General features: G+C 42.8%; 1 protein-coding gene across 1 annotated transcript in view; it reads left to right on the top strand.

The window, feature by feature from the left end:
* Window positions 1-19: 19 nt before the first annotated feature.
* Window positions 20-17963, top strand: part of LOC109853308 (flocculation protein FLO11-like) — a 25999-nt gene continuing 8055 nt past the window's right edge. Inside the window, exons 1-7 of the mRNA XM_020425259.1 lie at window positions 20-91; window positions 1923-2434; window positions 3223-3518; window positions 7594-7795; window positions 9143-9394; window positions 12564-12766; window positions 13800-13891. Of these exons, the coding sequence (XP_020280848.1) occupies window positions 20-91; window positions 1923-2434; window positions 3223-3518; window positions 7594-7795; window positions 9143-9394; window positions 12564-12766; window positions 13800-13891 (1629 nt within the window). The remainder of the gene's footprint in view (window positions 92-1922; window positions 2435-3222; window positions 3519-7593; window positions 7796-9142; window positions 9395-12563; window positions 12767-13799; window positions 13892-17963) is intronic.

Consider the following 17963-nt stretch of genomic DNA (forward strand, 5'->3'; position numbering starts at 1 on the left):
GGTGCCGAAAGTCGTGGTCATGGGCTCGAGCACCGCGTCCGAGACCACGATCAACACAAGCACCGACAGCGCCAACACGATGCTCACCATGGTGCGTATATACTATATATATACATACGTAACATACAAAAGTACCGCGGCGTTTTACAGTCGTGTGTGTTCGGGCGCCCGTGTAAATTTCTCCTCCTCTTTTCCCTCTCCCCTCGTTACGTGGGCGGCGCATGCCGACATAATTGCCGTAACTTGCGTATAAATTTAAACGCACGCCGGACGAGAACCGTAAACATCATTCCGGACAAATATTGTTCTAATTAAAAGGGGCGCGAGGAAATACAAAATTAGAAACGGTAATTAAACTCAAGATAGAGATTAATATCGGAAATTAAAATTTACGCGTTCCGCTTGGTATTTTCTTGTCTGGTTGTTTATCGAATTAAGTGTGCGTGTGTGTATGTGTGTGTGTGTGTGTGTATATTGCCTATCATTTATTAATTCCATAAGAGAGTCATATACGTGTACGTGCGCCATAAACGGCCAAACAACAAGTTCGGCATTAATATTAGTGTTTACATCGGCGGCGTGTGGACCTTCCAACACTACGTTACGAACCAGTGCGCGCGTAAAGTCAGGCAGCAAAATAATTCACAACCACGTGCAGGTATCAAATGTTAATTACATACGTAATAATTGATGAAGCGCGCGTGCCTCGATAATACACCAAAGAACAAACAAAGTCGGTGAACGAACGCGCGCGCTGATATCGATAGAACGTGATGTATATTCGATGTGTGTGCTTACATGTTGTTTAACAAATCCACTCACACCGAGAACGCGCGCGCGCGTGTGTACTCTATCTTCGTGTCGGGATTTAATGTGGGAGCATGTGTTTCGCGTGCTCTCTATTCATATTTCAGTCAGACACGAAGGCAAACGTGCGAATCCCCGTAGCACAACGGCTCTTCGCCCGTGTGTGCGTGACGCTCGAGAAAAATTAATTTCAAATGAATTAACAAAATATGCGCCCGTCAAGGAATTTTTATGAGAGCTCCGCGGGCTCTTTTTCTTGGTTCTCGTTAAATTGAGGGAAGTGATTTTTGTGTCCGTATCCACGCGGAGATACGAATTAACATCTCTCTCTTTTTTCTCGTTTTAAAGATAAATAATATTTCTCTTTTTTTTTTTTTTTTTATTTCCTGTACCTATTTTTTCGATTCTATTTGTGTTTTTTTTTGCTAACACAGATAACTCGATTGTTCTGTTGTAATTTGACGAGAGGAAAAAATATCAACAAACTTGAAAATATCAACACTTTGTGCGCGAAGAGAGTAGCCAAGTGAAAAGCAAAAATACACACACACACACACACAAATGCTAAGATACTCGAAATTTCTGAATCGGTTTACGAAGTGTTTCGCAACTCGGGAAATTGTGTTACGTCAAGTTCAATAACGAGCTCCCGTGACGAAGCGGGAGAGAATCGACGTTATAAATATATCTTATCGTAATTATATCCAAGAAAATTTATAACGCGCCCGCTGTAAAATCCGATATTTACAACATTATACTTTTATTCGCTCATCGGGACTGAAAATCCCAAATCGAAGAACTTCCGATTTCTCCACACACTCAGATGAGAAATAATCTTGTCCGTCCGTATATCTTCCGAAAGTGAATCCGCTGGGATCGATTCCCTCGTTCCATTACTCGTAATAGAAAAACTATTTATGTCTCGAGGTATTTTCGGGAAAAATCGTTCCGGACACGAAATGTCGCGATCGATCCCCACCTGACACCTCGCACCGTGCACTTTTATGCAAATCCCACCACGCGAACGAGGCGTATAAGAGATAACTAACTATCAACCGGCTGTGTGTACATAAAATATAATACGATGCGCAATATCTTTTTCCCCGTTCTTCTAGGTGACGACGACGGACGGGGAGCAGCCGGACGACAGCTTCGATCTAATCGACGTGCCGGCCGAGATGTCGCCTCCCCCTACGACTTCGTCGTCGCAGCCACCGTCGTCCGGCCACCTGGGACACAACGATGACGCGGTCGTGAACAGCCGCACGTCCTCGCCGTCGGCGTCACCCACGTCGCCGATTTCTGTCGCGGGCAATCAAACCACGCCGCCGTTGCCGACCGCGTCGTCGCCGACGTCACCGTTGTGCGGATTTGACGGCGCCGACACCGCCGCCGGACCGTCGTCCAGTCGACGATCGAGACTCGACTCCGGTCAACCCGACGGTAATCACAAAGCGACGACCTCAGCCAATCAAGGACACAACGCGTCAACGAGCAGCAACGAGGTCGCGACGGCGCTTCCGCCGCCCACCCCGATAGTTGGTTCGCATCAGGATTCGAGATTCACGTTCGGCGGCAGCGGCAGAACCCCACCTCTTCCGGATCTTCGAGCTGCGGATTTCTTCAGGTAAACTACATTGACCTCTTATCACACGGCGTTGTGAATGGGACTTCGGTGAATGGGTGATCAGACGAGAGAGGCAGCGAGCGCGACGACGTCTCACCGCGTTGAAAGATGGGTTTTACGAGCGTAGAATTTGTCCTATCCGCGCTCTCTTCTTCGTTTATTTAGATCGACGTTATAAAGCGAGGAAAGGGAGCGTATACAGACATATCGAAACGAGAGATATCGAAAGTCCGTCTCTGAAAGACGTTGTTTTTTATAAGAAAATTTTGCAAATTTTAAAAATAAACGATATAGCGAAGATTCAATATATTCATTATTTCGAAACTTCAAAAACAAAAAACTAGAAAATTTCGAAGAACGCAATCTTCATTAATAGAGCATGCATAACTACGTAATCTACTACGCAGTTTTTCTTCTCTTTTCTGAAAGTTGCCTCGCGTAACAATTTCTTGATTAAAAATTACCGCCTCGGTTGAGGTTGCGGTTTCTTCTGGAAAAAAATTTGCGCTTCTCCTCTCTATTCGATTTATATCTTCTTTCCTCCTCTCTCCCTGCGGAGTAAACACAAAGTTCGCGCGCGTTAAAGTTACGATTCCGTAGCACTCCGTCGGATTGTGACCCTCTGCCCCAAATTTCATTCCCAGGCGACAGCGAAAAACGGAGTTTGGGGGGAGAAGGGGGGGAGGGACGCGTTTCCGACACGGGGCTATAAATTCGTCAATCGCTGCCTCTCGCGTGTATAATCGCGACGATACCTATACACACAGAGTCTCCGCTCGAACGTTTAGCACACCCGTGAGGGGCTCGGTGGACGCGGGTCAGCCCGATTCGATCGACACGCGATCGTCGATTCGCAACCTGGTGTCCACCCAGGAAAAGCAGAACACCAGGGGGGGTTATCAGATCGATTACACGACCGGCGGAAAGGTCAACTCGAGTCAGCCGAACGTGTTGGAGAAGAGCGAGCTGAAGCGAAGCCAGAAGAGGCCCAACATCAATGTGACGACCAATCCGCTCGACATATCGCTCATAGGAGCGACCCAACCGTGCAACAGTCAGGGGTGCAACGCCCAGAGCAGCGCGGGTGCGAAATCACGGGGACGATCGACGGGTAAGGTGTCTCGAGATGTTTGTCTTCCCACCCTTATTTGCTCGCCGCGATAGAATGGAGAGAAGAATCACACGTCGCGGTAAACCACGTAGTCGCTTAAATTAGACGTCGAGAGGTTTTGTGGCATCAAAACCACGACAGCGACGGAAGCACGTCGTCGACTCTCGTTAATACGATAAAAAAAAAAAAAAAAGAAAAAAAAAGACGAAAGGTCCAAATTCTCGCGCACTCGCCATTTCGCCTTTCCTTCCCCTCCATTGTTGTTCTATTAATTTCGAGGCGTGAGTGTTTCTCTCTTTCTCTTGTTTACTCTCGGTCTGAAATTCTCTCTCTTTCTCTCTCTCTCTTTCTCCGTTCCAATTTCGCAGCACGCATTGGGTCCAATTCGGTACTGACCGCGGTAATCAACCTGATGAACTTGGATCCGCCTAATGGAGATCGATCGTTTCGCTCGCTCGCGGTTATATCATTACAAATTGAAAAGCGGCCAACCGGTCAACCTTGGACTAGCGTGTCCGACTGCGAGTAGTGGTAGTTACTGATTTCCATTCTTTCTCCCTCACTCTTCTATCCCTAAGTCAAGGCTGTCAATCGGACTAACCGGAGCTGTTTAACTAAGGCTATCGACCGACACTGCGCCCGTGGAGTCGCTCGAGATAGTAACATTTTTATTGCCTCTACATAGATCGCGGCACGGAGGTTATAGAATTTCTTATCTCGTATATACGATATATACGCGCGGCGCTTATAGTCTAGTCTCTTATAATATATCGCTCTCGTAAAAACCGCGCGCTAAAACGCAAAAGCTCTTCGTGATCCATCGCTAAGTAATCCAATATACGAAAACTCCGCAGTTGGAAGCAACGCAGCTATTAATTTCGTCATTGATAACAAATTACCGGTGCGTTTTGATTGATCTCGAGATCTAAATTGCCTCGCTTTGGATTTATCTCTCTCTCTCTCTCTCTCTCTCTCTTTCTCTTTCTCTTTCTGTGTCACTTTCGCAAGAAGTTTTCAAAGACACTCGCGGCACAGATGGAGCCAAGTTTGATTAACCGGGCAGAGGGTCATATAGATGTGCTTTAATTGACATCGGACGGTAATCGAACTCTCGTGTGTGCACGAGAGAAAGAGAGAGAAAAGGGGAGAGAGAGAGAGAGAGAGAAATCGAGAGATAGATAGAGAGAAAGAGAGAGGAGAGAGACGAGAGCAGACAAGAGAAATGGATGGTACCTTTAAGGAAATGAATTGATGTTCTTTTCTTTCAGAATCTCATCCACTCGTTTCAGCCATTCATTCATGGGTCAGGCTCTTTTTCCCGTTTTGCGCAATAGGTATTACATAGTCGGCAAATAGATGAATATAGACATTCTCGTATCCACACATACGCACATAAGCGTGGGACGGCCGTCGAGGAGATACGCGCGCGTGAAAGAAATCTATGACGGATAACAATGATAACACAATGATTAACGCAATCGCGCTTTTTTTTTTTTCCGATCTCTTTCGGCGGCCGCTCCCGCTCACTCTTGGTGTTTTACAAGTTAAGGTACATGGTGGATACAGTATGTATAGTACACACACATATATGCGACTATGCGAATGCGCTTTGTGCTTCTTTTGTTTTGTTCACCATATCTCTTTTTGCCTTCGCAAAGCGTGTCCGCCCTCTCCTCTATCTGCGTTGTCGATCGTAAACACATACATACATGCATACATACACGTACAAACACACACAAATACACACGCTTCTGCGTCTCTTCTTCGCGCGGATTTCAGATTTCGGGGCAACGAGCAGCTACGACGTTTATCGACCCCGTAAGTGGGAAAAGGAGGGAGAATGAAAAAAAAAAAAAAAAAAAAAAGAACACAAGAATAGATATTACGTCCTTGAACGAAAGTTCATTCCCGTGAGAGACGCGAAAAAATGCCGACGTGTTCTTGAATGTTAATCGCTCGCTCGCGCGCGCTCGTTGTCCCGCGAAAGTCTGCGACGCGGTAATCGGCGCTCGTATATACACAACTGATAATGAGAGAAAATTTCGCCTAGCTTCGATCGGCTTAATTGAAAATCCGTATTACCGAACGACAAATTAAAAAAAAAAAGAAAAAAAAAGAAAAACAAAAAGAGCAAAACAAAACATTGATCTGGCTTGGTGTGATCCCACCGTGCGGAAACGTTTTTATAAACATTAGGTAAAATTAACGAAGGTTTAAATAATTCGTCTCTTTTTTTCTTGGAACAAGATCTTTAGCAGCTCTTAAACCTTCATTAACTTTATTTAATATTTATGGAAACGATTCGCGAAGGTAGGAGGTAGAAAACGTGCAACGTGTACCGTGTTACATTACAAAAATTTTCCACAATGCTCGTGCTTTCTTTGCACGTTATATTAAACTTTATATTTAAGAAGTTGTTCTTTTTTTTTTTGCGCTTTGTTGTACGGATTTTGCATATAAATGCAAATTAACTCGAAAACTTCTACCTCCTCCGTATATCTCTGCTTTCTTGTGTAGTTTACATGTGATCACATGTGTGGAGTTGGTAGATATACGTATATACATATATATATATATATATATATATATAGATAAATAGATTTATATATATATATATATATATATTATACCTCTATATATTATAGATTAATTAGTGTAACAAAGACGACACAATGCCGCGATATCAGGAATTGAAGTCTGTATTTAAATTTCGCGGAAACTAATTTTCTCGATAAATGTATTATACACGTTTCGCTTCGTGAACGTTGTTGTTGTTGTTGGTTTTGTCAAATCGAGCGCGCGATCGATCATTGTCGCGCGCTTTGTAACATATCGCACCAAACTTTTGAAACCTTCGAGATTAATATAATTTCGATTCGCGAGACACACGACGCAATTTTCTCGCAATTTTCTCGCAATTTTCTCTTTTATTATTACGATCGCGCCGATTATCAGAAGCGCGAGAGAGAAAAATTGTATACATTGGGGAATGCCGCTTTGCGATTCCTGCTATCGAAATTCACGCTTAGTTGTTATCTATCTCTGTCTGTTTCTATTCACCGAAGAACACACATACACACACCGTCAAGTGTGCTCGGGACCGCCGTCGTCATTCTCACTTTATTTCTCTCGCAATCCCTGCGTTATTATTCCGTCTGTCACGTCGCTAACGCGCGCGCGCGCGCGCGCGCACGCCGGATGGAATCCCCGGTAATTGCAATCGCGCGCGACTCGAGAGTTTGCAGATTGCGGAAACTTTTGTTTAAACGAGGGATTTTGCGCGTCTTAGATATCTTCTCGTCGTCGACCTACGCTAAAAATTACTACGCGGCGAGAACGGTCACGAGATGAAAAAAGTTTACAAAGCATATAACCGTCCGTGAATCAAATGCGCTGAGTTTTTCAGATAAGTTATGTGTGTGCGTGTATATACGCGCGTATAGGTATTAAAATCTGATTTAAAATCTTCCCGTTGTTTTTAATTGAAATCACACACCGCTCGGGCGTTACTGAGATACGAATTTGTTTTTGTTCCATCAGATTAAATGTCCCTACGATTTTTATTGTAAAGTGATAATAATTTACCAAAGTGTAATTCGTGCGGAAGGTTTCAATGTTTTGCTTTTCTAAAACAGAGAGAAAAGAAAAAATTCCGAAAAAGCGAGTGGGTTACATCTTAAAAGAAAACTCGAGACGTACGTTGTCCGCTGTAATTACCGTTGAAGCGCTTCGCGACGTTTTTTTACGATCGTCGACATGATTTACCGCGACGGCGGTTCCGTGAGAGATAATCACAGACGTATCGTCGTCAGACACGCATCTCTCGCGTAATGCGCACCCTTTCGGCAATTTTGCCCGAGAAAAACGAGGGAGGGGGGTGGGGGAACGAGGCCAAGGGCCGCGAAAAGTGACGGTACACAACGAGAAGGGAACACGGGAACGCGAACGGGAACGTACTTCGTTCTCCGCCGACTCGTGATACGCGCGAGCTCGGAAGATACACGGGAACAGTTGATAACGGACGGTTGAACTTTTTATTTTCCGAAAGGCGGAAGTGCCGGCGGCAGCGGCAAGCGATCGACCCAGGCGACGATCGTGGTGCAACAGCCGTCTCTGTCGTTGGACGCGCCCGCGGCCACGATTTTGCTGCATCCGGACGCCGACGCGAGACGTCGAGAAGAAAACATGAGGCAGCTACTCGACGTCGCCAACACCCTTACTCTGCAGGAGATACACGATTTCGAGATGAGGTGAGAGAGAGAAAGAGAGAGAGAGAGATAGGGAGAGAGAGCGAATATGCATCGATTGACACATTATTATTATTATTAATACCGTTATTCTCGACGGTTTCTCGTTTAGTCGATAAACAATTTACGATATATCACACCACGCGCGCGCGATACACACGTATATATGTATATTATTATTATATATAACATTATTATATATATATTATTATACATATCGGTAATATACGTCGTAGATTCTGTAAGACCGAATAAACGATGGAGTGGGTGTATATGACCGATGAGTAATAATGATAACGGGGATATAATAAATTGTCGCAAAATTATTGATGCGTAATACGTTTCTTGTGTGTCACGGAGATAAAATTTCTCAGGAGAGAGAGAGAACCGGTGGAAATATAATTGCAATTCTTTTCTTGTCGATTTTTCAGCGATATAAGATCATTTTCCTTGCAATACTTCTAATAGAGAAATCCATTTCGAAAGAAAGGCGTCGAGAAAAGTCGGCGATATGTACATACAATCGAAGAGTTTTAATATATTAAAAAGTTATTGAACCGTTTCGAGAGAACTGCTGCAAACTTTTATAAACATCGTTTCTTTCATATGTATTTTAATTCGATACGCTCTCGATCTCGCGCAGTTGAGAGAAAACTTGGAAATCTTGTCGAAAGTTTTTATAGCCAGGGATATTCAATATTTACGGACTTACACAAAGATAGAGAGATAGGGAGAGAGCAGGAAAGGAAAATCCATACTTCGGAAGATAACGTCAGACGCTGCGAGCGAAGGAAAAAAACTTGGATGAGAGACCATGTGTGCAATCTCGAGAAGCTGTGCAGCCATATATTGATCGAATAAAAAGACAGAAGGAGGCATTATGCGTTTCACAAACAACGAAGCCGCCTTTTAATATTCAAGATTTCCGAACAAACGCGCGGTTTTACGAAAGTTAGAAAAAAAATACGCCTTCCTTTTTCTTCGATATATTGTCAAGAAACATTTTATCTGAAATTTAAAGTCTTGTTGTTACGCGATAAATTTTTTTCTCCACTCGCAACTGTCAACGTGCCATATATTGCACGGTTCTAATTGTTTTTTTTTTTTGTTTTTGTTTTTAACTATTTTTAGGATATTTTTCTTTTTTTTTTTTTTATTAAATATTTGTTATATTGGTTTTCCGCGATTTTTCTGAAACGTCAGCTGTCTCTCTCTATCTCTCTCTATCTCTCTCTCTCTCTCTCGACCGCGTTTACATTGAAGTATATTGACCTGTCCTTTCGAACGTCTACCTCACGTCGCGTATCATTCGCGGATTATGACGTTCGAGCGGGGGGGGGGCTGTTGCAGATACGGAAGTCCTCATCACAGCCGCTCGCAATCGGTGAAGGCCCCCGGCAGTCGCTCTTCTGGCCGACCGAATTACCTGTGCCTTCCACAACAGAGATCGCGGGTGGCGAGTATGCCCAATACCGGAGTAGAAGAGGAATACTACAGACTGCGGCACTTCAGCATTACCGGCAAGGGGGTGGTGAATCGGGGCGATTCCCTCAAGAGTCGCAGATCGCGTTCCAACAACAGCGTAGCGTCCAGCAACTCGAGGTAAGCTCTCAGGTTGTTCAACGATACGGAGGATGATACCTCCGAGAGATACGTTAGTTCCCTCGTATCTCTTTAAAATACGCTTAAATAAACCGCGCGCGCTCAGTCTATGTTTTCACAGCAGACGCGAGAAATATTTAACATTCGCGAACGACACCGCGTGTAATCGCAGTTTTCGATGTCGAATATATTTCGCGTCCGCCCTTATTGAAACAAATATAGCGAACGAAAATAAAACAGATAATTTTTTTTTTTTTTTATACGAGTTTCGAAGTGGACCGAAACGCGAGTTTGGTTTATATTTGCGAATATATATTCCCGTGAATGGATGAATCTCTTGCGAGCATTCCCATTCCGAGAAACATTATTAAGAGAAAACATATCTCAACCCTCCTTTTTTTTTTTTTTATGTTTACGACTATACCTTACAATTCGGAACGCTGTATATTTCCCGTGTACGTATACTCATGTGTGTGTACGTGTGTGTTTGCGAGTCCGTTATCATACTCACCGACTCGTATCAGTGCGGCAAATTGCTATGTATTCGCGTGACTGTTGTCATCGTCTCTGGAAACGTCGCGGCCGCGCTCTGTGCGCACTGTGCAAATTTCTCTTCGTTACATTTAAGCAGAGAGAGAGAGAGAGAAGAGAAGGAGGGATATAGATTTTATATTACGCGCCGGAAAATCGACGAGGAAAATACGTTTTCATTAACGGAACGTCGATAACTTTTGGGCCACAGTACTGTACAATATATCGCGCATCGACATTCGTATTATCCGATGTATCGCGAGAGTACTGTGGGCGATACACGTTCGAGAGTAGTGAGTAGAGTAGTGCGTGCGCCGCTTTCGTCGTCCGCCTCGGAAAGGAGCGCGCCGTGGAATATCTCCGGCGTCTATCTCTCCGGGGGTTTCTTCTTCGTCTGTGCGAACTTGTTGTCGCGGACCGTCACTCTAGATCGAACGCGTGAGTTTACGTGTGTTGAAGTAACGTAGACACGCGCGTTGGACCTTAGAGCGCGGTCCTCAAGCATCGAACGTGACGAACATGTACATCGAGACGCTGCGAATGAATATTTTTTTAAATAGTATACACGTTAATTTCCTTGTGGAAAAAAATGTGTGTGTGTGTGTGTGTGTGTACGAATCAAACCTTCGTGTTCTCTCGTTTGAGAGTGAAAATCGGAACAGGAGAAGCATTCAGCTTTGAGATAGTTATCAAAATGCGAAGTGACTCAGACCGCTCAGATTCCATCACGTGGGCGGTGACAGAATCTGGTTACACAGATTTTGACTTTTTCTTTATCACCGACGAGGTGCAAAAAATGGAATATTCCCGCGCGAGAGCAGCTAAACTTGTTACGATTTTCTCTCTTTTTCTCTATCTCTCTTTACAAATGACTTTATTAAATTCTTTCGCGATGTATGCGCGCGCGTGTGGGTGTGTGTAACCGAAGAATGAATATCATGTGAAATACACATTTTCCGTCAAATATATTACATGAAATATGACCTGAGGTTTGTATTTAGTAGGTGAGCGCGCGCGCGCGCTGGTCCGTGACGCGAAATCAAAATTGACCTTTTGTCTGCGAAAATTTATAACCTGAGGTATATATGTATACATACATACATATATATATATATATATATATATATATAAAATAATTATGTGGATGCGTTTAATATTAAATGTTAAAGGGTAAATTAAGCCGGGAGCGCGCGTTCTCGGTTAATTCGAGTAAGGTTTAATCGAGAATCTTAATTTACGTTTGCTATTACTCCAAGATTTCTACTTTCCAACAACGATGAAAATTCAAAAGTTTACGAACCCGGCGCGGTAAACCAGCAGCTGATGAAATTTCCGCTGATATATAATAACGTTTTATATTTGTGAGAAAAAATACACACGTGTGCGTCTTGAAATTCGACGCGAGTCTTGCGAGACTTGCGCGATGATGATATATCGCGTACGTGTGTGCACGACATGTGGTTTTATTATTTATTTAGAACATCACGTAGAAGAGTGAGAAAGAGAGAAAGAGAAAAAGAGAGGAAAAAAGTCAGTCACATTCTGATACGCGAGATTTTTTCCGATATTTTATTACTCGACATGACAGTTGATGTCGAGTCAGATATAACGCGTGCAATATTTGCTTAATTCAGATAATTCTTGAATCTAAACTAGAGATTTAATTTTTCTCTTCTCAGAAAAAGAGAGAGAGAGAGAGAGAAATAGACAGACAACTTTTTTAATCGTTTATATATAGTGCAGTAAAGAAAAAATATTGTATCTCTTAATGGAAACGGGGAGACGCGGATACAAATGAAATATAAAAATTTCTCTGCAAATATTTATTTTATCCTTTAATCTGCGCTCTCTCTTTTTTCTCTCATCTTAAACTCGACAGAAAATGAGCACAACGTGCACCACGATACAAAATTGCACGAAGGATATGATTCAATTTTTTTTTTTTTTTTTTTTATCTATTAACGAATAATAAATATTTAAAGAATGTTTTATACAGGATGTCAAACGCAATACAAATTATTATTTATCTTTTATCGTGCAATATATATAAATTTATTTATAGCATCGCGATAAATAAACTTGCGCTTTTACAAGATTACGAACCAATTAATCTTGGAATATTACGCGCGCTTTCACAATTTTATATTCTTCTTATTACAAAATCTCTGATTTTGAAACATCGCACGTATAACATGTACATTTGCGTGTTTACATACTAAAAAGTAAAACAAATGCAAAACTAAAAGTGTATATATTTCATTTTTTCAATTAAAAAAAAAAACAAACTATGTATATATATCTTCGGTCGTGCAGTAGCGTCGTGACTTCAACAAAAAACAAGTTGTAACATTCCAGGATTAAATATTTGCGGTTTTCCTCGTTTATTTTCCGACGCGCATCTGTGAGATCTATGCGCTTTTTTGCTTCGATCTTTTCATTATCCGCGCGAGAGCGACAGCAAAAGAAAAGTGAGCGAGCGTGTGCGTATATAGTATATATTTTAATTCATCGAACATCTCTCTGCCCAAATTAGTTTTATGTTCTCTCTCCCCCTCCCCTTGATATATAAAATTGACGATGTTAGCTGTGTCCCGTGCTAATCTCAATACGCGCCTAGTCTCTCTTCTATTCGACGCAGCACGGAGCATCTGACCGCTTCGTATCCGGGATCGGCGCGGAATTCAGCGGCGGGCTCGTTGGCGAGCTCGCGGGAGAGCAGCGCGTCCCAGGGCCCGGCGCCGTATCGCGTCCTCATGCTGGGCGCCCCCGCCGTCGGCAAGAGCTCGCTGGTGTCGCAATTCATGACTTCCGAGTACCTGCACGCCTACGACACTTCGATCGGTGAGTCTCGACCTGGAGTTACGCCATCGCGTTCAACAACGGAAAATCCAACGGCGTCCTTCGGTCCCGTCGTCCTCCGCGATGTGTCGCCGATCGATCGACTGCGGACACGCGACTCTTCGTGTGTTGTAAGAAGCCAAAACAACGAGACAAGACCGCACAGACCGGGGATCGAGCAAACCGGAACGAAAACAAGCGCGGATGTTTCTCTGTCTTTTTCTCTCTTTCGAGAGAGAGAGAGAGAGTGGGAGCGAGAGAGAGAAAAAGAGAAAGAGAGCGCGTAATTGTTTTGCCCGACCTGTCACGGAAAAACGTCCGGAGAAATATGGCGAACGGTTCCGGAATAGAGAGCGCGGTGTTTTTTGGTTCATACATATGTGCGGCAATCGAATCGAATTTAATTTGAATACTGATAATTGTGGATTGTTCGGAGATTTATACATATGGCGCTTTCACAATATATATACCGCCAATCTTTGTTTCTGTAAGTTTTTTTTTTTTTAATTTTTTTATTTTATTTGTTCGAGCGGAGCAATATAAATAGTGCTTAAATTTACTTGGCCGGAAGATTCCCCCGCGGTAAAAGTGCGGTGAAGGGCGTTGAGCGAGCGGCGTAGAAGCTCAGGGGAGTTCTCGAGCAAGCAAATTCGAGCGCGCTTCGTGTTTTAGAATCATTTCGACTTCCGTCGAGTAATCAAACTCGTCGCCCATGAGATCGACGAGAGAATTTGAATTCGACCCCATTTGCATTCTCTTTCGAGTGCCCTAAGTCCGGAATAAATTAAAATCCAAAAGTGCACTTCGCGGAGTGAATAATTATGCGACTTATGGGGACGATGGGATGTTCGCGCGTCGCATTTCTCCATTAAAATATCAACCTTGACGTTGTACCGAGTTTTTTTAACGTCGTTACCGCTCGTCGATCGAGTGACCGTTCGTTTTTGAACTTTGTTCATCCACCCCCCTTCCCCCAAAATTTAATTAAACAACTGTAAAAGCATCGCAGCGATATCCACGCATTTCTTGGTTCCAGACGACGAGTCCGGCGAGAAGACCGTCAGCGTGCTGTTGGCCGGCGAGGAATCGGAATTGACTTTTATCGATCACTCCTGCGCCGAGATGACGGTGAGTTTTTAAGCTCTTATGTCAGAATAGGTTATCGCAAACCGGTCTATAGTCGTGAACTTTGTGGCTATGTGTCTCTCGTTCACATTCGCGAAATAAAAAAAAAAAAAAAAGACTACGAAGCTACGTGGGAAGCTCCGATTTCTCTTCTCTGTTCCCTATCTTCTCTCTCCAAAAAGTAGGTATCGAAAAATAAAATTGGTTACATACACTCGCGTTACCGCGTTGAACAAATCAAAGTAAACATTTTACTCGATTGAAAGTGGTCAATGAATTTTTCTCACAAACAACACGACGTTTGTGTACATCAAACAAAAACCGAGAGAACGGTAATATACATACATCGATGACCGCGAGAGAAACGTGATGTATATGGAACAACAAGAAGCGTGCGCGCGCGCGCGCACGTTCGTCGAATGACAAACAGAGTGTGTACACAGGTGGTGTGTGTTTCGGGAGAGTTTTCGCAGTCAATTGATGTACCAAGATGCGCCGCTAATTTTCCGTGCCTCCGAGCTAATCATTTTTGCCGCAATCTCCCTCCTCCCCTCTACCCCCCCGATCTTCTCTTCCACCGCGTTTTCTCTCGCTTTCATCGAACAAACGTACGGAGCATCGCGTCTAGAAGCGAGTGCTCTTATAACAGGGGGGAGCGATGTAATCGAGTTAACCCAGGGGGGGGGGAAGCGGGTAGACCCCCGAGAGAAAGAGAGTGGAGGGGAAAGGGGAGTACGTGTGAGGTATCTGTGTGTCCGTGCGATGTATACGGTGTGCACGCGCTTTTGTACCACGGGAATTAAATTAAAATCCATTTTCCACGGTAGGCGAGCTGACGCGACGATGCTCGTGTGTGTGGTGGAAGACCCCCCTCTCGCGTAATAGACACACACACACACACACACAGAGATTTGGCACATCAGAGAGCGGCGGGAGGGAAGAGAACAAAGGGGAGTAGAACCGCCGCCACGCTTCGCCAGACAATTTCAATCGAATTTACCCTTTAATTAAAACGTACGTTCGCGCAATAGTAACGTCCGCGGCGTGTAACGCGACTGTGTATCTCGCGCGCGCGCGCGCGGTCGGCCGATATCTCGCGATACGATAAACGATATCCTTTCTTTTTCGTACCTACCTCCCCTTCCTCATCGTGGTTACCACCACAGTGGCGATGGACGAGTTCTGAATTTTTCGAATTCCACGGAGAATACCCGAACGCCCGAAGGTCTCGACCTCCGGCCCCGATTCGTCCCCGGTACGGGAACTATATAACTGCGCGTTATTCTCGGTATTACCGAAAGTCAAGGCTGGTTGCTAATCACGCCAGGCCGCAAGGCCTCTCTCGCCGCGATTCTGATTTCCTTCGATAGTCTCGGAATTGTATTAAGCCGAGGGGCTCTATCAGCTTAATGCGTATTTACCGCGCAGATAAGCCGCGGCCGCAATTTTCCAAAGAGCGAATGGAAAAGTTGAAATGCCACCAAATTCTTAATTGGAGAGAGAGAGAAAGAGAGAGAGAGAGAGAGAGAGAGAGAGAGAGAGAGAGAGAGAGAGGACGTACTTTCTTAAGTAAAAAAGTTTGAACTGTGTGTTCGTGATTTTTAATTACGTCAACAATCGAAGTAAATAGAGAAGTAATTTGTGGAAAATATTAAGTAACAACAAGTTGTTTTTTTTTACAATTTCTCGAAAATGAACGAATAGATGAATCGATCGGGAAGAGTTTGCGCGAAGAAACTGATACAATTTCGATGGGTTTGCGTTGCGCGCGACTCTCGCTCTGCGTCCCAGATTTATCTAATCACTGTTTTCATTAACGTGACTCGTCAATCAGTGCGAGGATAACATTCTATGTTCAATAGAATCTCAGATGATAGACATACGTATCAAGTGAAGCAGGCGATTGGAAAACACATAAGTTTTTCTCGATTCTTCGAAAGGTGAAAAAAAAAAAAAAAAAAAAAATGAGAACGAACCGCCGTAAATTAATTACGAGTAACTTTTACACGGTGGAACGTAATAATTGTTTTATACACTGACAGTTACGAAAATCAAATTACGAAAACCAGCGGTTCAGAAATAACATTCCGCAAAATAATTTGGTTAAACCAAATTATTTTTGTATCGACCTCATCGTTTCCGAGCGTACAACGTTACGGCGCGATGGTCTTGTATAAAGCAGCTTTTGCAATTTCTATTAAAGATTCAACTGCAAATTGCACTCATTGTTCTTCCGCGAAATATATGTCATGTAAATAAAGCTGTAATAATGTACCGATGAAGATAGATTACTCAAAAATGAATGCGCCGGTGAAATAATATTGCACGTAAACTATAATTTATCAGCAGTTTGCGGCAATTCACGTTTATAATATGCCATCCATTATTCATAAACACACGTATTCAGTATTAATCTGTAGCTATGTATTATTAAACGCAGACAAATTTTCTGACAAATGATATACGCAATAACTATATATATATATATGTATATATATATATATATATATATATATAGTACGTATGTACGCTATATATAATGTATAACGTGTATATATAACGTGTATATACGTATGTATGTACAATGTTGCACTATTCACAAACGTATACCGAGAGAGATTTCGACTTGGTTTTTTAATTACAAACTTTGTTGTTTAGTTAATTTCAAAGTAGATTTCATTTCCATTGCATTTCATTGTAGAATTTAATTATCTCTAACAACTCAAATATCAAAAATGAAAAAAGTGAGATGAGAGAAAAGGGAGAGGGGGGAGGGAGGGAAAAGAGAAAGAGAGAGTTTGCGACCACTTAAATTTTCACTAAAAAGCAGTACAAAAAACAAAAAAAAACAGTATGGAAAAGAGAGATTAATCTCCGCAACGAAACACTTTGGGTTAGAGAAATGTATGTTGCAGAGGTTTACACCCCTTTAAACACATTTGTGTTTTATTTCGTTCTCGTGCGCGAATTACTTAGTTGATGCTCGAAAAAAAAAACGGAGACGCGAAAACTCGCGCGAAAAGAGAAAGAAAAATAGACGAGTGTGTTAACAGAGAGAGGGAAAACTTCGGAAAGAGTAGCCGGGGAACGTATTCATTTTCCAATTAAGCAAATTTATTGGCCGAGTTCATCGACGAAGTCGAGCGCGAAACGAGAGAGACACACGTTTGACCTTATTGGCGCGGTTTTCAAACGCCTTCGTGCGCACATATTTGATTTGATGAGCGCGCAAATGTGCTAAATGTGTAATGCGCGGCGATTACGCGTGTACGGAGTGTTTTCTTTTTCATGTATAATTTCTCGTGAAAAAAAAAAAAACTGGTAGTAATACGTTGACGTAGGTGGTAATAAGTTGACGTCGCGGAGGAAAAAATCCTTGCAAAAGAAACAGAATGATGAATTTAAAACCTGGTGATCTTTCTCTCCCCGCGACCTATTTTTACAACCCTTTCTGCAATTATTGATAAACTTGAAACTTAATCCTTCCAGTGCCAGATATAGGTCTTCGAGATCTACTCAAAAGTTTTAAACCAGTGTCTATTAGAGTATTAATTTAGCGCGACATATTTGAAGGCCATAAAAAAATTTTAGGGCCGTAGATTAAAGTAAAGTCATGTGTTGTTTTTCCTCTTTTCCCTGTCGCATGACCATATTTTAGTTACGTTTTTAAAGACACGTGACTAAAATATGGAGATTTTTTCAATTTGTTTTATTCGATCGACGCAGAATTGTTTAACCTTTCGAATAAAAAAAAAAAGAAATTGAAACAATATTGCTTTTTGCGGAGATATTCAAACTTAAAGTCGCGTGAATTTCACAGACCCAGTTTAGACAACTCCCCATGTAGGAATTGCCGACAGACTTCCAGTAATACTACTAGGCCAACAATGGCCCAACCTTTATAGCCGATACTCGATATTGACAATTGGTCCAGTATTGTCCCATTTTTATATTTTATAACAGCCCAATATTGGCCCGTTTGTTCACCAGTGTTCGGCATTCATATTGGGCCAGTATTGGCAAGAAGCCAGGACCAATATTGGCCCGTTTATTCACCAGTGTTCGGCATTCATAT

Source organism: Pseudomyrmex gracilis, unplaced genomic scaffold (genome assembly GCF_002006095.1).
Source record: "Pseudomyrmex gracilis isolate BER0280 unplaced genomic scaffold, ASM200609v1 scaffold_45, whole genome shotgun sequence".
NCBI lineage: Eukaryota > Metazoa > Arthropoda > Insecta > Hymenoptera > Formicidae > Pseudomyrmex > Pseudomyrmex gracilis.